Genomic DNA, 24377 nt, shown 5'->3' with positions numbered 1-24377 from the left:
CTAATGAGCTCAGTTTTCTGGTTCTTTTCTCCAGTAACCTTCACCAACGTGGATACAGAGACAGAGAAAATGGATAGCTGGGTTCTTCCAGGACTAGAGTTTTGCCAAGCAGATATGATGGGGAGTAAGAGAGTTAAGGATCTTTTCAAGGGAGTGACTATAAATCTAGTCTGAGTTTAAAGAGAAACCAGAGCAGGCTAACGGAGTGGAGGTAGAGGTCAGCGGATCAGATTTCTTTTGCTGTTCAGAGTTATCAGTGTGAATATTTAAACTAAGGTTATTGGAAGTCCAAGAGATAGTGCTTGGAGATTTCAGGAAGTGAGTGACTGAGGTGGGGTAGAGGCAAAAATTCATTACCTCCAGTGAATAAGTCAAGAAAACAAGAGCCCCTGACATTGACTGGTTCATCCACTTGAATGATAAAGTCCAGGAAAAACATGACAACTATTGGGTTACAGAGGACAACCATGTGTATACTTGGAGCCAGAGAGTGCAGTCATAAGGAATAAACTAGAAGTCAGTAGAGGACAGCAGTGAGGACAGCAGTAAGGACAGGAAGAGGTGTCCCTGTCCTTGGTATGGTGAAGTACCATGAGCCTCAAAGGAGCTGGGTGTTTGCAGGAGAGATGATGAAGAAGAAATGTTCAGATGTGGGCTTATGAAGTGAAGATTACAACACCCCACCTCATGGCCCTGGAGAATTATGTTTTCTTGATGGCTTCTCCAAATCAGCAGGTTGTGAAATGTCATCAAAACCTCTGCGGACTGCCCTGTCAGAGTTGCTGTCATCCAATAATAAATGCCCTATTTATCTGTGAAACCAATTAGATTCTATTTTTCAAAATTAACATAGCACAGCCTCTGCCATTCAGCTTCAGGAATGTTCAGGAAATTCTTCTAAATTGAAAATCTTAAGAGGCTATCTAGCTGAGTGTGACTGAATTCCCTATCGTAATAATACATTCTCAAGTATTAAATGTGTACAGCAAGTCAAATGCCCATTCAAGAAAACTATGTCTGTGACACACACTTCTAGATTGAGCTCCCAAGTTGAAGCCTTAAATATAGGGTGGTGATATTACCATTGTTATTCAGCTTCAAGACCTATTTTGTGTTGGAAACTGCCACCGAAGTCAAGTATAACCTATTTGTTTGCCACTTAATAAAGGAAATTGAGACATCAGAGAATCAAAGTGATTGCAGAGGCTCAGGCCTGCTCTTTCACCCCTACACCATGAAAACTTTCTATAAATGACATAGTTGTTTTTGCTTTTACCTTTTTTTTTTTTTTTTCTTTTTTGGAGGCCGAGTTTTACTCTGTTGACCAGGCTGGAGTGCAGTGGTGCAACCTCAGCTCACTGCAACCCTTGCCTCCAGGATTCAAGTAATTTTCCTGCCTCAGCCTCCCGAGTAGCTGGGATTACAGGTGCCTGCCACCACACTTGGCTAATTTTTGTGTATTTTTAGTAGAGATGGGGTTTCATTATGCTGGCCAGTTGAATCTCGAACTCCTAACATCAAGTGATCCACCTGCCTTGGCCTCACAAAGTGCTGGGATTACAGGCATGAACCACCATGCCCAGTCTATAAATGACATAGTTGTATCAGTTATTTAATTTCGATTCCTTATGAATAACATCAAATGCAAAGGTAGAGACACTGTGGGCATCACCTGGGAGCTTGTGAGAAATGCAGAATCTATAGTCTCCTTCTAGACCTAGAGGATGTGAATGTGCATTTTAACAAGATCCCCAAGTGACCATATTAGCATTAGAGTTTGACAAGTGCCCTTCCAGTGCTTAGTCCTTCGGAAACACTGGTCTCCTCAGGTCAGCAGGATCTGTGATGCCTCAAGAACTGGGGAGAGGATCCCTTTGTAGAACAGAAAGAAAAGATATCGTCATGGAAACATTCTGAATTTTGAATATTATGAAACAACAGGAACAAAGTGTGCTGTGCAGGGAGTGATACATTTTAAGGATTTGTCCTTCCCACAAAGTGAAGAGAGGAAATTTCAAAATAATGAGTGGACCTTTTGATACTGCTCCTCCTTGAGTGGAAAAGGGGAAAGAACTGCATGCATGTTATTCAGCATCCTGTATTCAAAAGTAACTGCTACTCTTTTGCAAGTGTAATTTTTCATTACTACAAACAACAGTGTAAAAATTAAGTGAGGGTCAAAAGCCACATCTACTATGACAAATCATGAAAGTATTAGATTGAATTCTGAATCTTTTAGTAGAGTGATTTTCAATCTTGGTTGTATAATAAAATATCTGTTTATCTTTTAAAAAAAATGATGTTGTTCAGAATGAACCCCAGACCAATTAAATAAAAACTGGGTGGTGGGGGGTGACCCGTGATCACTGTGTTTTATAACTCCCCAGGTCATTAGAGCATGCACCTAGGGTTGAAAACCACTGCTTTAGTAGCTCATTCAGAGGCAGCTCTGAGATTGCAGTTGTGTCTCTCCATGTGCCAAAACAGTGGGACTCTCTCTCACTACCATAAGCATAGTATCAAGCCAGGTCAGCAATATTTAGGTCACACTCACTGGCCAGTGGGGTTTTCGGAACATTGAAGGAAGTAGAATTTATTTTTTGAAGAAGCTTGCTTAGACTAACTTTTAAAACAAATTATTGTTACATGTTACATATTTTTGGGGTACACATGAGTATTTGTCACATCCATAGAATGTGTGATGATCTGGTTGGGGTTTTTGGGGAATCCATCACCTTGAGTATTTATCATATCTATTTGCTAAGAACATTTCAAGTCATCTCTTCTAGCCACTTTGAAATACACAGTACATTGTTACTAACTATAGGCAACCTACTTTGCTGTTGAACATTAGAACTTATTTCTTCTAACTGTAAGTTTGTATCCATGAACTAGCATCTCTTCATCCCCTCCTCCCATCAACACAGCCTTCCAGCCTCTGATATCTCTCATGCTATTCTCTACCTCCATGAGATCCACTTCTTTAGCTCCCACACGAGTGAAAACGTTCGATATTTATCTTTCTGTGCCTGGGTTATTTCACTTAACAAAATGACCTCCAGTCCTATCCATGTTGCTGCAAATGAGATGATTTCATTTTTTAAGGCTGAATAATATTTCATTGTGTATACATACCACATTTTCTTTATCCATTTGTTGATGGACATGTAGATTGATTCCGTATCTTTGCTAGTGTGAATAGTGTGCAACAAAAGATGTGAGGGCAGGTATCTCTTTGATACACTAATTTCTTTTCCTGTGGATAATACTCAGTAGTGAGATTACTGGATTGTATGGTACTCTATTTTTAGTTTTTTTTTTTTTTGGAGGTTCTAGCAGGGGAGCGCAGCTACTCGTATACCCTTGACCGAAGACCGGTCCTCCTCTATCGGGGATGGTCGTCCTCTTCGACCGAGCGTGCAGCTTCGGGAGGGACGCACATGGAGCGGTGAGGGAGGAAGGGGACACCCGCCTAGCCAGCCAGATCAGCCGAATCAACCCTGGCGATCAATGGGGTGACAGATGTTGCAGCCAGATCGCCCTCACATCCTATTTTTAGTTTTTTGAGAAACAACCCCAATACTGTTTTCCATATGGCTGTACTAATTTACATTTCCACCAACAGTTTATAAGGGTTCCCTTTTCTCTGAATCCTGTCAGCATCTGTTATTTTTGTCTTTGAATAACAGCAGTTCTAATTGGGATAATTTGAAATCTCATTGTGGTTTTAATATGCATTTCCCTGATGATTAGTGATGGTGAGTATTTTTTCATATACTTGTTGACCATTTGTTTGTCTTCTTTGGAAAAATGTCTGTTCATGACCTTTACCCATTTTTATGGGATTATCTGTTTTTATATTGTTGAGTTATTTGAGTTCTTTGTATATTCTGGATATTAGTCCCTTGTCATATTAATAGTTTACAAATATATTCTCCTATTTAATATGTTGTCTCTTCACTCTGTTCATTGTTTCCTCTGCGGCACCGAAGTCCTTTAGTTTAATATAGTCCCATTTGTCTATTTTGTTGTTGTTGTTGCAGTGCTTTTGAGGTCCTAGCCATGAAATCTTTGCTTAGATCAATGTCTTCAAATGTTTCCCCAATATTTTCTTCTTGAAATTGTGTCATTTTGGGTCCTACGTTTAAGTCTTTAGTTGACCTTGAGTTGATGTTTGTATAAGGTGAGGGACAGGGGTCCAGTTTTATTCTTCAGCATACAGACATCCAGTTGTCCAAGTGCCATGTATTCAAATAGGATGTCCTTTCCCCAGTGTATATTCTTGGTGCCTTTGCTGACAATCAGATGGCTGTAAACGTGTGGATTTTTTTGTGTGTGTGGATTCTCTAATCTGTTGCATTCATTGGTCTGTGCGTCAGTTTTTATACCAGTACCATGTTTTTTTCGGTTACTATTGCCTTGTAATACATTTTGTTTCAGGTTCTTTTTGCTTAGGATTGCTTTAGCTCTTCAGGATCTTAGTTGGTTCTATATAAATTTTAGGATTGCTTTTTCTAATTCTATGAAAAATGACATTGGTATTTTGATAGGGATTGCATTGAATCTGTATACTGCTTTGGGCAGTATAATCATTTTAATGATACTAATTCTTCCAATTCCTAAGCGTGGAATGTTTTACCATTTGTTTGTGTCGTCTTTAATTTCTTTCTACAGTGCTTGGTAGTTCTCCTTGTAGCAATCTTTCACCTCCTTGGTTAAATGTATTCCTCATATTTTTATAGCTATCATAAATGGGATTTTGTGTCCTGCAACTTCATTGAATTTATTTATCAGATCTAAGAGTTTTTTGGTGAAATCTTTAGGTTTATCTAGAGCTAAGATCATATCATCATCAAAGAGGGACAATTTGACCTTCCTCTTTTTCAATGTGGATACCTTTTATTCGTTCTCTTTACTGGTTGCTCTGGGTAGGACTTCCAAGACTATGTTGAATAGAAGTGGTAAAAGTGGGCATCCTTGTCTTGTTTCAGTTCATAGAGGAAAGGCTTTGAGCTTTTCCCCATTTCGAAATAACGATAGTTATTATTATTATTATATCGATTATATATGTCCTTATTATGTTGAAGCATATTCTTTCTATGCCTAGTTTGTTGAAAGTTTTATTATGAGGGGATGCTAAATTTTCTCAAATGTTTTTTCTGCATCTATTGAGGTGATCATATGGTTATTGTCCTTCATTCTCTTCAGGTAATGTATCACATTTATTGATTTGCATATGTTGAACCATCTTTGTATCCCTGGGATGTATCCCTGGAATAAATACCATTTGATCATGATGTGCTTTTTTTTTTTTGAAACAGTCTTGCTCTGTTGCCAGGCTGGAGTGCAGTGGCGCAATCTTGGCTCACTGCAACCTCCGCCTCCTAGGTTCAAGTGATTCTTCCACCTTAGCCTCCCGAGTAGCAGGGACCACAGGTGCATGCCACCACGCTTGGCTAATTTTTGTATTGTTAGTAGAGATGGGGTTTCACCATGTTGGCCAGGATCGTCTCAATCTCTTGACCTTGTGATCCACCTACCTCAGCCTCCCAAAGTGTTGGGATTACAGGTGTGAGCCACCGCGCCTGGCCGATGTACTTTTTTTTTTTTTTTTAAATAAGTTAGATTTGCTTTGCTGCCACACACACACACACACACACACACACACACACACACACACTTTTTAAGAGACAGGGTCTTGCTCTGTTGCCCAGGAGGGAGTGCAGTTATGTAATCATAAATCACTGCAGCCTTCAACTTCTGGGCTCAAGCGATTCTCCTGCTTCAGCTCCCGAGTAGCTAGGAATACAGGTGTGCACCACCAGGCCTAATTTTTAAATTTTTTGTAGAGATGGGGGTCTCATTTTGTGGCCCAGGCTGAGCTTAAACTCCTGGCTTCAAGGGATCCTCTAGCATCAGCCTCCCAAAATGCTGAGATTACAGGCATTAGCCATCATGTCTGGCCCTTGGTTTGTTAGTATTTCGTTATTTTTGCATCTGTGCTCAATCAGGAATATTAGTTCGTAGTTTTCTTTTTTGTTGAGACTTGTTTGCTTTTGGTATGAAGATAATGCTGAGCTCATGGAATGAATTAGGCAGAATTCCCTCCTGTTCAATGTTTCAGAATAGATTGGAGAAAATTGGCGTTAGATCTGTTTTGAAAGTTTGGTAGAATTTGGCAGTGAAACCATCTGGCCCTGGACTCTTTATTTGGGAGTTTTTAAATTACTGCCTCAACCATTTTATTATTGGTCTGTCCAAGTTTTCTATTTCTTCTCGTTTCCCTCTTGGTAGGTTGTTTGTGTGTAACAATTTATCCATTTCCTCTAGGTTTTCTAGTTTGTTGGTGTATAGTTGTTCAAAATAGCTTCTGGTGATGTTATATATTTCTGTGGTATCAGTTGTAATGTTTCCTTTTCCATTTCTTATTTTTTATTGGATTATTTTCTCTTTTACTCTTGGTTAGTCTAGCAAGTGCTTTATCAGTTTTATCTTTTCAAAAAACAAAACTTTTTGTTTCATCCATCCTTCGCATTGTTTTTTAAGGCCCAATTTGTCTAGTTCTGCTCTGATCTTCATCATTACTTTCCTTTTACTGATGTTGGGATTGGCATGTTTTTGCTTTTCTAGTTCCTTGAGATATACATTAAATTGTTTATTTGAAATCTTTATGATTTTTTGGTGTAGGTATTTATTGCTTTTGCTGTATCATAAAGGTTTTGGTGTAGATACATATTGCTTTTGCTGTATCATGAAGGTTTTAGTGTATTGTGTTTTTATTTTTTTTTAAGATATTTTTGGATTTCTTCCTTAATTTATTCTTTGCCACAGTAGTCATTCAGAAGCATGTTGTTTAATCATTTATTCTTACAGTTTCAAAGTTCCTCATGTTATTGACTTCTAGATTTATTCCATTGTGGTCTGACGATATACTTGATATGACTTCGATTTTTAAAAAATTTGTTGAATCTTATTTTGTGTTCTAACATGCTCATTCCTAGAGAATGTCCATGTGCTGATGAGAAGAATTTGTATTCTGTAACTGTTGTATAAAGTGTTCTTTAAACGTTTGTTAGGTCCATTTGGTCTAATGTATGGTTTAAATCCAATGTTTATTTGTTAATTTTCTGTCTAGATTATCTGTCAGATGCTGGCAGGGGGTGTTGAAATCCCAACCATTATTGTATTGGAGTCTGTCTCTCCTTTTAGATCTAATAATATTTTATTTATATTAACATATCTGAGTGGTCTGTTGTTGGGTGTATATATATGTAGAATTGTTATATCCTCTTGCTATAATTGATCCATTATCATTATGTAATGACCTTCATTGTCTCTTTATACTGTTTTTGACTTAAAGTCTTTTTTATTTGATATAAATATAGTGACTTCTGGTTTCCATTTGCATCTTTTTCCATCCCTTTGCTTTCAGTCTTATATGTCTTTATAGGTTAGATGGGTTGCTCGTACCCAGCATGTAGTTGGGTCATGATTTTTTATCTATTACCAGTCTATATCTTTTAAGTGTAAAGTTTAATCCATTTGCATTCAAGTTATTCAACAATGAAAACTTCCCAAGTCTAGTGCAAGATGGAGACCCCCAGATACAGGTTACTCAGAGATTCCCCAAACAGATACAATACGAAAATGTCTTTCACACAGCACATTGTAGTCATATTGTCAAAAGTAAAAGACAGAGTGAATTCTAAAAGCACCAAGAGAAGAATGACTAGTCACTTATAAAGGAACCCTCAGCAAAATAAAATTTTTACCTGTTCACATTCTGATTTACAGAAGGAGTTTGAACTTGCTTTGTAAAATAAGCAGATAATTAACATTGTTTTGTTTTTGTTTTTAGTTTGAAAAAGTATTGATCATCATGATTGTTAGATTTAAAGATTTTGCAATTCTTATATTTTGGGAGATGCTACAGTATATATTCAGAAGAACTCAGGACTAGGTTATAGGACACTTGGATTCCCTTGTGTGAATCTAGCAACCTTTTTCACCCTTAGATAATGCACATGATTATCTTTAACTTTTGAATGAAGTGAGCATGGATTTTATTACTTCTGGTTTCTTTAACCGCTCCTGATTCCCATCATAGCCAGTGACATCTCCAAATGGACATTGACAGTTTTTTCCTTACCCTGACTCCTGTCTGCCCTTCTGAGTGCATGGACCACACCAAGGGAGTGGTCTATCTTGAAAGATGTGAAATGAAACATGTAATTGAATTAAAAATAGTAAATATTCTTCTTTCCCAGGAGCGATTGCTCCTAGGTAATGATGAGGAGCAATGAAATGACCAAAGAAAAAGGAATAATATACTAATTTGAGTACAACCATAATTCTTACACCTTGATACCTATACTCCCGAAAAAAACACCCTTCCTTAAATTCCTCACACGCACCTAAATGACACATGTCTTAGCTGGACTGACTACCCGGGTTCAGATCCTGGCTCCCCTGTATTCTCTCTTAGATAAATTAATTATCTTCTGCATGTCTCAGTTTTCTCATCTGCAAAATGGGTGCAACACTATTAGCATCTATCTCCTAGGGTGGTTGTGGGGATTCAATTAGTTAATACATTAAAAATACAAGAGAGCTGAAATACATTATGTCCTATATAAGTATTAGGTAATATTACTATAATTATTGTCTTTCTAAAATTTAATATACTGATGTAAGTTGGAGTTACTGGATGTGGCTCATTTCTAGGGTAAAAAGTTGAATTTTCCTGCTCTAGACATTTCAAATTTCATTTAGTAAAAACCCCAACATGTTTTTGAAACATTCTACCTGTGCCTGCAAAGTCCATTAAATCCTCTGAAGTGAGCCACATCTGCTGTGAGCATAAAAGAAATTGTGCAATGAGGGTAGAGTGGAAGAGTATTTTTCTTTCAGACCCAACTTTGACACTAATTCATGGCAATCTGATTTGTATTCTTGAGCAAATTATTCCAAATGTTAGTCTCTTAACTAAAAAATAATTTGAGAGATTTTTCCAGGAAGAATAATTCTATCATAGTTTATGCAGCCAACGAATACAATGTCATGTTGAGGTCCAAAGGGAGAGGGTGGATGAGCAGAGAGAATACTTGGTGGTGGGGGGGGGTGCGGGGGGTTAGGCAGGAGAAAGATGATTTTGTTCAGCAGCAGCTATCGTCAACAGCTTTCTCACACTGTCTGTCCTGTCTCGGATGCTTAGTCTGGTGGCTCTCACACACATAGCTGCTGGCCCAGTCTCCCTTGCCTTCAGGGACAGCTGCTTGACTATTTTTCTCTCTGGGCATGGGTGAGCCAAGCTATGTCCTGGCTACCAGTGTTCTTCTGAAAAGACAGGCAACTCTGACTCTCTCTCTTTCCCTGGGCACAAGAGTGCCTGTACATTGTCAGCAGGGCAATTACACCTTTTACAGACAATAGTGGCTTAGAGCCAAGTGATGAGTCTTCCCTATGTTATAGCTATGGTGGTGAGCTTCTCTGGTACATATACATGGCTCTGATAACAAGTGGAGTTATATGCCTGTGCACTAAACTCACTGAGTCACTGTGGATGTTTACCTCTGCCTATCCTTGACCAAAGCACAGCCATGTTCCTGACAAAGGGGAAGAAAAAGATTTCATAAATATTACATAATTTAAAACCATAAACACATTACTAATCCCTTTTTCCATAGGTAAACTATCTTTCTCAATGATACATTGTAAGATCTAGGGTGAATGATAGAAGTTCATGGCATTTACTCTTTTGTTATATTTTTATGCCTATTTTTCTTAAACTATTATTTATCAGGGTTCATTGTTAGCTGATTCATCTGGTTCTCATTTAATAATAAAGTCACTAGCTACTGAAGTATATAGGGAACTTTAACCTCCACCCCAAATGACTGTAGACAGTCTTGGTTTAAATGGCTTTTTAAAAAATGGGTTTTCTTTCTCCTCTTGTCTTATGAGCCATCACTTAGTATCATAATCCTCTCTGTCTCCAGCAGTATTTCTGATTTGCTGCCTCTGATCTGCTCAGAAGCTGAATAATTATGCTTGTTACAAGTGTGTTTTTCAAAGAAGTTCTGAGTGAAAACTTCAGTCTCTTCTCATGTGCTCTAGTGAGGCAGGAGGCAGAACCTGAATCCAGAGCAGAGTTGGGATGCTGGACCAAACTGAGGTCAGGGCAGAAGCACCTCCCCATAAGACATGCCCACCAGCGTGCCATGTCAGTTTACCATTTCCATGGCAACACTCAGAAGTTACCACCCCTTTCCATGGCAACAGCTCAACAATCCAGAAGTTACCACCTCATCCTAGAAATTTCTGCATAAATCATTCCTTAATTTGCATATAAATAAAGAAGCTTTAAATATGAGTGCATAGCTGCCATTGAGCTGCCACTCTGGGCACACTGCCTATGGGGTAGGCCTGCTTCACAAAGAGCAGCACCTTTGCTGCTGCTGTAAACTGCTCCTTCAATAAACATTGCTGTTTAACATCTCCGGCTTGCTCTTGAATTCTTTCCTGGGCAAAGCCAAGTACCCTCCTGGGGAAAGCCCCAATTTGGGGGCTTTCCTGTTCTGCATCACTAGTGCCTTCCTGCTCAAAGAGGGGCCCTCAGACCAGCATTGGTACTGCTTTCATCAGAAAGGCAGAAGGTTGGGTCTCCCTCCAGACCTACTCAATCAGAATCTACATTTTAACAAGATTCCCAAGTGATTTGTGTGCACATTAAAATTTGAGAAGCCCCACTTTAGCACATCACCTTTGTGACAGTTAATTTTCCCAACGAGATGATTTTTTAAAAGCCAAAAGATTTATATGATATGAAGAGAAACCAGAATAGTGATCCTTTTTTAGCTTACAAATTGTGTCTTACTATGCTCTCTGTTATACAATGTGGTGAAACACTTTACCTCTAGAAATACAGGACATTATTACAATGTCTAGAAGTGTTTTAATGTTCAGCAATAGGTAATTGATGACCATTTTATTTTCTCTCCCTTAGGATATTCTTGGAGATCTTGGAAGAGTCTGTAACATGGAATCAATCTCTATGATGGGAAGCCCTAAGAGCCTTAGTGAAACTTTTTTACCTAATGGCATAAATGGTATCAAAGATGCAAGGAAAGTCACTGTTGGTGTAATTGGAAGTGGAGATTTTGCCAAATCCTTGACCATTCGACTTATTAGATGTGGCTATCATGTGGTCATAGGAAGTAGAAATCCTAAGTTTGCTTCTGAATTTTTTCCTCATGTGGTAGATGTCACCCATCATGAAGATGCTCTCACAAAAACAAATATAATATTTGTTGCCATACATAGAGAACATTATACCTCCCTGTGGGACCTGAGACATCTGCTTGTGGGTAAAATCCTGATTGATGTGAGCAATAACATGAGGATAAACCAGTACCCAGAATCCAATGCTGAATATTTGGCTTCATTATTCCCAGATTCTTTGATTGTCAAAGGATTTAATGTTATCTCAGCCTGGGCACTTCAGTTAGGACCTAAGGATGCCAGCCGGCAGGTATGTATTTTAAATTTTTATGCTTATTTATCTGGTATTTTGTAGTTAGACAGCTAAGCAAATATCAAACATTTTAAAACCAAATTCTAACACTTTCCAATGATTATCATCTGAAAACTAAGTATGAGCACCTGAAGATTAATGTTCTGACCTTGTAAGGGCACATTTCCATTCTCAAAATGATGTGGAAAGCTGGGAAAATATCGTGAACTTCATCCAGTTCAACTTGAGAATAAGGCAAATGGGGTGCTCTGTCAGCGCCGTTGTGGAATGAGCTTTTATAAACACATAAAATATGTTTTAAAAATCTTTTAAATGTGCATATGCATTACAGTTAAGCATGATTATAAAACACTTCTACTGTTTTTGTCCGTAAAGACAGTTGATTAGGTTCTTTAGAAAATAAGTTTAAGTGTTATATCATTGTATGCTGCATATCAGTCATGATAACCGTTTACTTTCCAGTCTTTATTTTAATGACCAGCAAAAGAATATTTCTGAATCCCTTTTTTTTTCTTTTGCATATCCACCAAAGTTTAGCAGTGGACATAGAATAAGCAAATTAGAAATAAGGACTGGTGAGACAAACTTGAATTTAATCATATACCCATATTTATACCAATTTAAAATTTTTAACAGAAAAGAATGTTGAACAGTGATTAAATTCAAAATGAGCTACAGAAATAGTCTAAATTTGTATTTTGTAGTGCTTGTGCCATTATTTTGAATGTTTGGTTTAGTTTTAGTCTTATTATACCATATTATCATTTATACAAAATTTTTTCCAAATGCATTTTAAAAAGTTTATCTCAACATTGTAACAACTGTAATAAATTAATTTAGAATACTTTTTTCTGACTTCTTTGTTATAAAAGGACCTATATTTTAAAGTTCACAAATGATTACATAATGCTCATTCAAAAAGGATTTGTCATTCATCTGGCTAATGTTATCTAAGATTAATAATCCAAAGGGTGTTATATTGTCACCATTATGTAAATAGGTTTACATGCAAATATTTCTATATAATCTATTTCAGAGTCCTTATACAAACATCTTCAGGGATATATTTAGGGATTTGTTTTCCCCAAACATTACTTGGAGACTTTATAGCAATATTTTTCTAGTCCTGAATGAGGTGGCCTACCCATTAATAAGAGTAGCTCACTCCAGTAATGAACTTGGTGCTCAACAAATAGTTGTTGAATTTTCAACTATATTACAGTATCTAACAGATTTCAATAGTTTGAAAGCCTACCCTCATCTCTACCCATCACGTCATTAGAGTTTCTGTAAAAGTAATATCTTAGGCTTAGAAAAGGACAGTTGCTTTTCTATTTAAATTAATTACGCCTTATAATTCTTTTTACTTGTCAGGTATATCATTATTTAGAGGTGAAAGAATTTAATATACTGACCAATGAAATAATATGCCTGAGATTATTAGGGTTTTTTCAGAGATACTTGGTGTATTGGTTTCTAAGCCTAAATTTTATTTAAAACCTTATTAAATTTTATTAAAAATATAGCACTATGACATAATTTAAAGATTTTAATTGCAGATGTCATCATCCAAAGTGCATGCCCACTTTCACTCATGTTAAATATCAGTAAAGGGCAGTGTTTGCACTAGACAGAACCGCCACAGTCTTAGAACTACACATTGTCCATAACAGCAGGAGGTGCTGGCACCACACTGTCCCCTTTGGGAATTAAAGAGCTGGAGTGGGGCAGGGGCATGGCCAGCAGCTCAAAGTCCACCTAAACCCCTGGAGAGGAGGCTTTACCTGGCTGCTGCTACTGAACCATGCGGCCTAGAAAAGTATACTTTTCTTTCCACCTGCCTCCCCCCGGGAGCCCCCCTCTGATGATCCAGGTTGCAGCTGCATTTTCCTGCATTTCATTGCCCTGTTAGCATAAGTGGTAAGGACTTTTTGTTTCTATGACACTATTTAAAATCTATTAATAATAGGTTAATATATTCATAAATGTCTTATCCCTGATCTTTAACCATGTGGATCACTCACGGTCATCACAGGTGATACTCCGTAAGTGGAGCATGCGATTGTTACCATTTTTATAAACAATGATAGTAATGCTGAGTCTTTTTGTTTTTCCTACAGGTTTACATATGCAGCAACAATATTCAAGCCCGACAACAGGTTATTGAGCTTGCCCGCCAGTTGAATTTCATTCCCGTTGACTTGGGATCCTTATCATCAGCCAGAGAGATTGAAAATTTACCCCTACAGCTCTTTACTCTCTGGAGAGGGCCAGTGGTAGTAGCTATAAGCTTGGCTACATTTTTCTTCCTTTATTCCTTTGTCAGAGATGTGATTCATCCATATGCCAGAAACCAACAGAGTGACTTTTACAAGATTCCTATTGAGATTGTGAATAAAACCTTACCTATAGTTGCCATTACTTTGCTCTCCCTGGTATACCTAGCAGGTCTCCTGGCAGCTGCTTATCAGCTTTATTATGGCACCAAGTATAGGAGATTTCCACCTTGGTTGGAAACGTGGTTACAGTGTAGAAAACAGCTTGGATTACTAAGTTTTTTCTTCACTGTGGTCCATGTTGCCTATAGCCTCTGCTTACCGATGAGAAGATCAGAGAGATACTTGTTTCTCAACATGGCTTATCAGCAGGTACCGAACATGCTTGTTATTTATCTGATGCTAGTAAAATTATTTTTATTAATATAAATTGTAAAACATAAAATTTTACATACCTTGTAATGGAAATTTGATTTTGGTATACTATGGGAGGTAAAAGAATCGTTCTTTAAACAATGTTTTTGCATAAGAATGATGTGACTAATTCAAAATTATTTCAAGTACAGGCTGCTACCATCCCTTCCCTTACAGAATAAAAGCAGAAAAGTAGAGGGTTGGGATCTCTCCCTTTTTCAATGTTATGATTGCAATGAATGTTTTCAGTATTCAACAATTTATTATTGTAATATTTTATAATTGGCTGTGCTCCACAAAATGATGAGGCAACTGTCATTAAATATATATAATAAAATTGAAACTGGTAAAAATGTAAAACAGAACAGGAAGACACGATCAGGAGAAAAAAGTAGAATATTTCTCTGCTAATAGTATCTACACATCTTCTATTTTGGCTTTGAGATTTTTAATATAATGAGAAAGAAGATGTTATTGTTTACAAGACTCTTATTATCAAAAGGCAGAAAAGATAATAGTTCCAGGGGTGAAGCTTTTCTAGCACTTAGCTCTCGAAAGAAAAAAAACAAAAAGGCCGGGCGCGGTGGCTCAAGCCTGTAATCCCAGCACTTTGGGAGGCCGAGGCGGGTGGATCACGAGGTCAAGAGATCGAGACCATCCTGGTCAACATGGTGAAACCCCGTCTCTACCAAAACTACAAAAAATTAGCTGGGCATGGTGGCGCGTGCCTGTAATCCCAGCTACTCAGGAGGCTGAGGCAGGAGAATTGCCTGAACCCGGGAGGCGGAGGTTGCGGTGAGCCGAGATCGCGCCATTGCACTCCAGCCTGGGTAACAAGAGCGAAACTCCATCTGGAAAAAAAAAAAAAAAAAAAAAAAAAAAAAAAAAAAAGAAAAAAAATCTCAGGGAGCACTTCATGGAAGGGGCTTGATGATGAGGTAGACTATGGTTTTCCTCAATAATTCCCAATCCACGAATGTAATTTAAGAGGTTTCCCCGAAGCTGTTTGGCATGACATTTCTCAGTGAAAGCCAAGAACATTGTATCAAAACAAATGAAATGTGTAAAAGCATGTGCATTTTGTAAGGATCCAAGGCATCATGGTCCAAGTATGTGGCATCTAGATATACTTAAGCTTGTTTCAACAATAAAACCTAAAATAATTTTTTTTAATTCGTAAACTTTAAGCCATCCACTCTCTGAACACACACACACACACACACACTCTCTCTCTCTGTCTTCTTAATGGGATACTAAGCCTTTTATAGTTGCTCAGTTGGCTTCTTTACTTTTTTCCAGTCATTTGCCCAGATCTCACCTTCTCAGTGAGGCCTACACTGGATACCATATTAAATGCTGCTACCTGCCTCCACCCCAACCAGTATCTCCAGTCCCTCTGACTTACCCTGCTCTACCTCTCTTTTTTTAATAGCTCTTACCATCTTCTAATACACTTGATTATTTCCATGTTAAATACATTTATCAGTGTCTGCCTTCCCCCATCAGAATGTAAGTTCATGAGAAGAGGCATCTTTGTCCATCTTTTTCACTGATATATCCCCAATTTCTATACCTGAGCCGAGCATTGTGGACACTCAAACAGCCCATTTGTGGGATGAATGAATGAACTGGGAGGGCAGGTAGATCCAGGGTGTAGTCTCTGAGTACACTGGGGTATGCTGTTATTCTGTATTGTACAGATATCAAATAAGAGGATGGTAAGAACTCTGTGGCCTCTTTCAAGATGATGGTATGATTGCTTCAGGGAACTAATGGCTAAAAAGCAGCTTATTATGTTACATTTCAAGTATATTTTGTCAACTAGAATTGGACAAAGTTAAACTGTTGTTAAATTATAATCTGTTTTTCATTAATAGATACTTAAATCAAAAATTTCAGCTGAAGGACTCCAATACTTGATTTGTACTCTAATTATGAGTGTAAATAGAACTTCTAAAAGTAGTCCCTACACAAAATACCTCAAATTCAGAGTTAACTGTCTGACTTGATTATATACACATTATCAATATAAAGAAAAGACATTTGGAAAAATACTGTATATAAATGACACAATTGGATGGTTGGGAATCATATTGATGAAGCAGTTCAAGTGGATAAATATTTGAGCCCGATAGGCTTCTATAGCCAGGGAAATCACAGCTTTCTAGGAAGAAAATATGAGAAGAAAGATAAAAGAGAGATACATTATTCATGTGAGGGAGGAAGATACTGACGTAGTTTAGAAATTCCCTCCTGTATCCAAGTTGAACTAAGGCCAGACTATATCCCAGATACTCAACCAAGTTTAAAACAGCTTGTAAAAGTACCTCAAAACTAAGTTTAACTGCCAGTAACTTCTTTTGTGTCACCCTAGAACCAACCACTAGGCATTTTATGGTTTTAGACTCCAGAGTCCCTGTCATGATGTATTACAAATTCGATGGCAAATATACAAGGAAATTTTCTGCTCCTCTATTCTAGCACATATACAAGGAAAGAGAAAGTGTTGTCCTCCTTTTGTTTAACTCTCCTTTCCCTTACACCTGAAGCAGTGTCATCCGGTAACAGATTCTCTGTAATGGTTTGTTAGACTAAATGGTACAACTTAAATATGTCCATATATGACCAGGTTCTTCTTATACCAAGAGTGAATGCTGTGCTGAATCAGTTAATGTTCTGCTAAATAAAGAAAATTCACATTTGCTTTCTTGTTAGGTTCATGCAAATATTGAAAACTCTTGGAATGAGGAAGAAGTTTGGAGAATTGAAATGTATATCTCCTTTGGCATAATGAGCCTTGGCTTACTTTCCCTCCTGGCAGTCACTTCTATCCCTTCAGTGAGCAATGCTTTAAACTGGAGAGAATTCAGTTTTATTCAGGTATGTGGGGTTTTGTTTGTTGAAGAATTCGGCAAGATAGGATTTCCTTGTTAAGAACAGCTGAATTTTAAACATGTTTCTTATAATAAGGGTGCCTTTGAGGCTGTATTTATGCATCTAAATACATTATGCTGGAAGCCAGCTTAGGACTGCTCTGGTTAAGTAGGTGAAAGGCCAGTCAGTACATGATTGTACTGGAAGGCTTTAACAGGACTGCCTTCCGGTACACTATGTTAAGAATGAAAAGTTATTTTAAAAGAGAAAAAAACAAAGAAACTGGGGAAGGATGAGCTTAGATCAAACTTAATATTGAAACTCAATTCATTATTAGCCAAGTGAATGAAAAATTATTTTATGTTTTGATTCATTTTGATCTGTCCAGAAAAGTCTTATTAATTTGAACTCAAGTGGAGATATCAATCTGAATATTTTAAAGAAATGTGTGTGTATACACACACATACAAACACAAGCAGTTGCAAACTAGGTAACTAGATTAATGAATTATGACAAGCAACCAGCCTTAAGAATTTTGTTAGTATATGTATTTAGTATATCAGTAGTATACTAATATGTATGGATATCTGTAAAGGGATTTCAAAGCACCATTGTATTCTTTAATAGTTAAACATTCATGCTCTCCAATAACATCTAAATTAAAAAGTTGTATATTTTAAAAATATATAACCGGCCAGGCACAGTGGCTCATGCCAGTAATCCTAGCGCTTTGGGAGGCCGAGGTGGGCAGATCACCTGAGGTCAGGAGTTTGAGACCAGCCTGATGGACATGGAGAAACCATGTCTCTACTAAAAATACAAAATGCATGGTGGTGCATGCCTGTAATTCCAGCTACTTGGGAAGCTGAGGCAGAAGAATCACTTGAACCCAGGAGGCAGAGGCGGAGGTTACAGTGAGCCGAGATCACGCCATTGCACTCCAGCCTGGGCAACAAGAGTGAAACTCTGTCTAAAAAAAAAAAAAAAAATATATATATATATATATATATATATATATAAATACATGTATATAACTGAAACATAGACCCTACCTATATTTTCACTAAATCTGCATTGGTTGTATCCAAATTGTTTACAGCACAGTAGGCAAATTCGTGATCTTTGGTGGTACACTTAAGTTTTGTTTCATTTAATTGCTTATTTGCTTGTTTTTTTTTTAAGGTCATGTAAAAAATCTCATTCAAAATAAGGCCATAATGCTTATCTGAATTTATTTCTCCTTTTTGAAGAAAAGGGAGAGTACTTTCCCAACAGCTAGTTAATTCATACCTGAAAAGTAATAGTAGGCTCTCTGATAAAAGGTTCTAGACAGATGCAAATTATCATTATAAATTTAGATGAGTAATTGCAAATATTTTGCCTGCTGAAGGGTTGAAATTTTCCCAGTAAAGTTAGACATTATGTCATTATACTGATGTAATATTCTTTTTATATAACAGATCATTTTTCAAAGTAAGCAGTCTTAAGCCTAATAATTTAGGGAACTAAAGAATGCTGATCTTTTAGAATTTAACCTGTAAAGTGCCAACTGAAGTAGTCTTAATAAACTCTGTATTTGAATTGCTGTTATATTAATACTGCAGGATTCTTTATATTTACCTATTAGCCAATGTGTATATGTGTGTGTATGTCCATGAGGATGCTAATTTAATTTTAATTTAATTAATTTTAGCAATTTTAAATTAATTTATTTAATTTTATCATATATCTGTTTATGTATTAACAGTGATGTGTCATCTAACAATAGGGATACATTCTGAGCAATGAGTCGTTGGGCAGTTTTGTCATATGAACATCATAGAGCATATTTATACAAACCACGACCTATTATTGCTCCTACACTACAAACCCGTACAGCATGTTACTGTACTGAATACTACAGGCAGTTGTAACACAATGGTAAATATTTGTGTATCTAAGCATATCTAAACATAGAAAAGGTACAGTAAAAATATGGTATGTAATATTATTAGACCACCATTGTATATGCAGTCTATATTTGACCAAAATGCCCTTATGTGGCACATGACTATATTTATGTGTATGTATACACACACGTACACATTTAATATACAACTGGTGGGAATGTGAATAATTTTTATAAAGAAGAGTTTAGCATATGTATTAATACCCTTAAGGAAAAGCTAGATGTTTTGACCAAACCAGTCTTAGGACTGGTTTCTAATAGTAGGGTTAAAAATATGGAAAAGGGACTAACATGACATTTATAGTTTAGGAAAGTTGGAACACAGTAAATTATCATCAAAAAGGAATGGTTGAATAAATTATGCACATTCATTCAATAGAATGTTATACAGTATTAATGTCATTTTTATATTTAATGACATGAGGAAAATGTTCTTGATAAAATAAATGAAGTAGTAAGAATATTACAGTGTATGCAGTAGGGCCTCATTTGTGTCAAATAAAGTGTGCATATAAATAATACATATATATGCACATATAAAAATATCAATATTGTTTAATTCAGTGGAGGACAAAGGTTAACTTGGTAATTTAAGACAAAATAGTTTTATCCAAATGTAAACATTGTATATCTTGTAGCTTAATTTATGAGTTTCAGTCATTTGTTTCTTATCTTTGTTTCTCTTCCTTCCTCCCCTGGTCCAAGTCTACACTTGGATATGTTGCTCTGCTCATAAGTACTTTCCATGTTTTAATTTATGGATGGAAACGAGCTTTTGAAGAAGAGTACTACAGATTTTATACACCACCAAACTTTGTTCTGGCTCTTGTTTTGCCCTCAATTGTAATTCTGGGTAAGATCATTTTACTCCTTCCATGCATAAGCCAAAAGCTAAAACGAATTAAAAAAGGCTGGGAAAAGAGCCAACTTCTGGAAGAAGGTATTGGAGGAACAATCCCTCATCTCTCCCCGGAGAGGGTCACAGTAATGTGATGATAAGTGGTGTTCACAGCTGCCATATAAAATTCTACTCATGCCATTATTTTTATGACTTCTACATTCAGTTACAAGTGTGCTGTCAAATTATCATGGGTTGAAACTTGTTAAATGAGATTTCAGCTGAATTAGTGATAGAGTTTTCTTTACAAGTTAATTTTCACAAATGTCATGGTTTACCAATATGAATTTTTCTAGTCAACATATTATTGTAATTTAGGTATGTTTTATTTTGCACAACTGTAACCCTATTGTTACTTTATTTCATAATCAGGCAAAAATATTTGCAGTTAATAATATAATATCAAAAACAATTTGGAAACCAGCAGAATTTTAAGCTTTTAAAATAATTCAATGGACATATATATTTTTTGAAGATTAAGTAAGGTTTTAATTATTCAACTTAAAAAGTAGAAATGTATTATTATATGTTATTTTTAAGAAAGGACACATTATGTTAGCATCTAGGTAAGGGTGCATGATAGCATTCTGTATTTCTCTCATAAAATAGGATTCGAAGAATGAAATTAATTGTATGAAGCAATGTGATTATATGAACAGACACAAAAAGACAAATTAAACCTGAAATTATATTTAAAATATATTATGAAATACATACTGATAATGCATACCTCATGAAAGATTTTATTTATTGTGTTACAGAGCAGTTTCATTTTTATATTAATATATGATCAGGAATAGGATTCAGTAACCTTTGGCCTCCAAAAGTACTGTCTCTAATAGAGGACCAATCCTAGAAATTGTTTAATAGTTCCTGCTTAGAATAAAAGTATCAAGTTTGCACACAAGTGGTCTGTCAGCTGATATTTGTAGCACCTTAACCAGTCACCACTTGCTATAGTATGGAATTATACTGATGTTCCTTGAGGGATTGTGATATGTCAGGCATGGTTCTAAGTACCTTACTTGTATTACCACATTTAATACTTAGAACAACCCCATGAGATAGGTAGTTATCTTCATTTTACATATGAGGAACCGAAGGATAGGAAAGTTATTTGTCAAAGGTCACACAGTTAATAAGTGGCAGAGTGAACATTCAAGTCCAGGTAGTCATATTCCAGAGGTCATAGTTTTAACACTAAGTTACAGAGCTCCCACTGCATCCCTATGCATTATGTTCATGATGCCAATCTAGATGCTTGTATAAAGGCACTGACATTGTTTAGAGTGGATTGTGTACACCAAAAAATGTATAAACATATAATAATAATAAATTATTACTGCCTGTAGGGTAATTCGTAGTTACTTACCCTATTCTTGCTTGGAACATGATCCTGGAGACCCATGGCAGTCCAGATGCCTCTCTATGCAATGAAGTACCCTAGCAGTGCTAACAAATCCCTGAGATCACAGTCTTTCAAAAATCTCTGTAGAGCTGGTCTTCTCCTTTTCTCTTCCTGAGAAGTTCTCCTGCCTGCATAACCATTCATTAGGGAGCAGTTTACCAGCATGAAGGATATTAGGGTAAGTGGCTAATTATAAATCTACTCTAGAGACATATAATCATGCAGATTATTCATAAAATTTTTCAATGCTAGCATTCCACATTTAATTGCATTTTGCTCAAACCATAGAATGCCCTACATTCCCTCCACCAACATTTGCTATTTCCTTATTAAAATAGAAAATTATAAACAAGATACAATTATATGCATTCCTCTTCCTGAACTTATCTACATAGGTACTATTGAATCCAGCTGCCAAAAATAAAGACTTTATTTAGTAGAGGCTACCCACCAGTGACTCTTTTCCTACTACTGCACTGTCAGTTTGGAAATTCACTCATGATTCTCTTTTCTCCTCTTGGTGAATTTTATTATCTTATACTTTCTAACTGAGCTCTACATTTTCTTTATTTTAAATATATCTCTCCCCACTTGGTAATCACTTGTTAGTTCTTGGTGGGAATTCAGTTGTGCAATGATAACTTTTATAGGCAAATACCTAAACATTCTATTATAGTGAACTAATGAAAATAACAGCATATTTTCAATATTTTCTTGTTCCTCAAATTCCATTCTGTTAAGACTATGCTAAACAGTTAATGTGAAAATGAAATGAAATATTCCTAAAAGCTAGATGACTATTAAAGTATATATTGTTGCATGTATCTATTAAGTAGCCAATGCTATAAATAAAAATACCACTGTTACAGATAAATGAGGCCTTTATATATGAAAAACAAACTTTTATGAAAACGTACAAAAGATGCATCTGTTGTTTCAAATGGCATCATCTTTTCAGTAGTATAAAAATTGAATAATTTTGAAGTTTTAGAGTAAGTCTTATTTACATTTCTAAATGTTTAAATGCTTTTCTAAAAATGCAAAACTATTAATTGATGTTTAGTTGCTTTATTTTACTTCTATGTGATTATTTTTCCTAATTGTTATTTTTTATAATCATTATTTTTCTGAATCATTCTTCTGGCCACAGAAGTAAGACTGAATTTTGCTATTGCTAAATGTGAGAAAGTGATGATGAGAACTTTGAACAGTGGAGATCTGCTACCTAGTCTGTGTTTTGAGAAGTGCCGCTTAGAAAATTGTAAGAATCTAGAAAAGATACGCCGTCTTAATCCTATGCAAAAAAATAAAATAAATAATTTTTCCCTATGAGGAAAATAACCATAAGCTGTATCATGCTACTTAGCTTTTATGTAAATATTTCATATGTCTCCTCTATTAAGATTTAAAATGATATTTAAATGTGAATATATTCGTGCTCACATTATTTTTCAAAACATACATGAAATTTAGCCCAGATTTGTCTACATGTAAGCTTTTTATTTAAATTGTAAAATATTTAAAAGTATGAATAAAATATATTTATAGGTATTTATCAGAGATGATTATTTTGTGCTACATACAGGTCGGCTAATGAGCTCTAAACTACCTGATTAATTTCTTATAAAGCAGCATAACTTTGGCTTGATTAAGGAATTTTACTTTCAAAAATTAATCTGATAACCGTAACTTAAGGTATATCATACTTTCATTACAATCAAATTATAGAAATTATGTAAAAGGGCTTCAAGAATGTATCCAATTTTTTTGATTATTGATCTCCTATGTAATATGATAAAAACTTAATTCTTCTAAATTACCACTTGCCATTAAGCTATTTCATAATAAATTCTGTACAGTTTCCACCAAAAAAGATTTATTTATGAAATAAAGTTTCTAATGTGATACTTTAAATAAAGTATCATAAATGTAGTAAGTAAATATTTATTTAGGAATACCGTAAACACTGAACTAATTATACCTGTGTCAGTCTATGAAACCCCTGTTTTGAAATAAGTAAACAGCTTAAAATGTGTTGAAATTGTTTTGTAAATCCATGACTTAAAGCAGGATACATATAGTATAACATACCTCACAGTGTTAAGATTTATATTGTGAAATGAGATGCCCTGCCCTCAATTGTTCATCATTCAGTAAAACAAATTCTGATATACATTCAGTACAAATAATTAGCTCTAAATGAAACTGTAGTAATTTCAGTGGAAACTCAATCCGTTCTTACCTTTAAACAGTGAATTTTAAACAGTGAATACTAAAAATGTTTTGTTCAGCCTAACATACTGAGATATTTTTTAACTTTATAAATTATTGAATTTCCATCATCCAAAATTAAGGCAGACTGTATGGATTCTTCCAGTGGCCAGACAAGCTAAATTAAATCACAGAACCAGATGCCTTTGTATGATCTGCAAATTGCCAACTTTAAGGAAATATTCTCTTGAAATTGTCTTTAAAGGTCTTTTGCAGCTTTGCAGATATCCAGACTGAGCTGGAACTGGAATTTGTCTTCCTATTTACTTCTTTAAAAGCTGCTGCCCATTACATTCCTCAGCTGCCCTTGCAGTTAGGTGTCCATGTGACTAGGTGTTGCCCTTGCAGTTAGGTGTCCATGTGAATAGGTGTTGGCCAGTGAGATGAAGTCTCCTTAAAGGAAGGCAGCATGTGTCCTTTATCATCCCTTTATCTTGCTGCTGGGATTGTGGATATAACAGGAGCCCTGGCTGCTGTCCTCAGAGGATCAAGGCCACACCGGAAGAGGAAGGCAGATTAGAGACCAGAAAGACCTGACTACTTCCCTATTTCCACTGCTTTTTCCTGCATTTAAGCCATTGTAAACTGGGTTTGTTATATGAAGTGAAAATTAATCCTGTCTGCCCTTCAGTTCTTTGTCCTGATGCTGTTTAACACTGTTTGAATTAACTAGACTGCAATAATTCTTACTTTTATAAGCTTTCAAAGGATAATGTGCAATTCACATTAAAATTGATTTTTCCATTGTTAATTA

The 24377-nt window shown here is 36.0% G+C and overlaps 1 protein-coding gene across 5 annotated transcripts in view; it reads left to right on the top strand.

Annotated features, from left to right (window-relative positions):
• The window catches only part of STEAP2 (STEAP2 metalloreductase), a 27914-nt gene extending 3537 nt beyond the window's left edge, over positions 1-24377 (top strand). For 4 of the 5 annotated variants that reach the window (XM_037741328.1, XM_037741330.1, XM_017536454.2 and 1 more), the window contains 5 exons: positions 11006-11530; positions 13654-14181; positions 16939-17103; positions 19752-23956; positions 23992-24374. In XM_037741328.1, the coding sequence (XP_037597256.1) occupies positions 11006-11530; positions 13654-14181; positions 16939-17103; positions 19752-20039 (1506 nt within the window). In that variant the 3' untranslated portion in view covers positions 20040-23956; positions 23992-24374. Of the gene's footprint in view, positions 1-11005; positions 11531-13653; positions 14182-16938; positions 17104-19751; positions 23957-23991 lie in introns of all 5 variants that reach the window. The other variant, XM_017536458.2, reaches the window with a different exon arrangement.

The sequence above is a fragment of the Cebus imitator genome, unplaced genomic scaffold (assembly GCF_001604975.1).
Source record: "Cebus imitator isolate Cc_AM_T3 unplaced genomic scaffold, Cebus_imitator-1.0 Scaffold98, whole genome shotgun sequence".
Classification (NCBI taxonomy): Eukaryota; Metazoa; Chordata; class Mammalia; order Primates; family Cebidae; genus Cebus; species Cebus imitator.
This window is presented reverse-complemented; position numbering and strand designations above follow the sequence as displayed.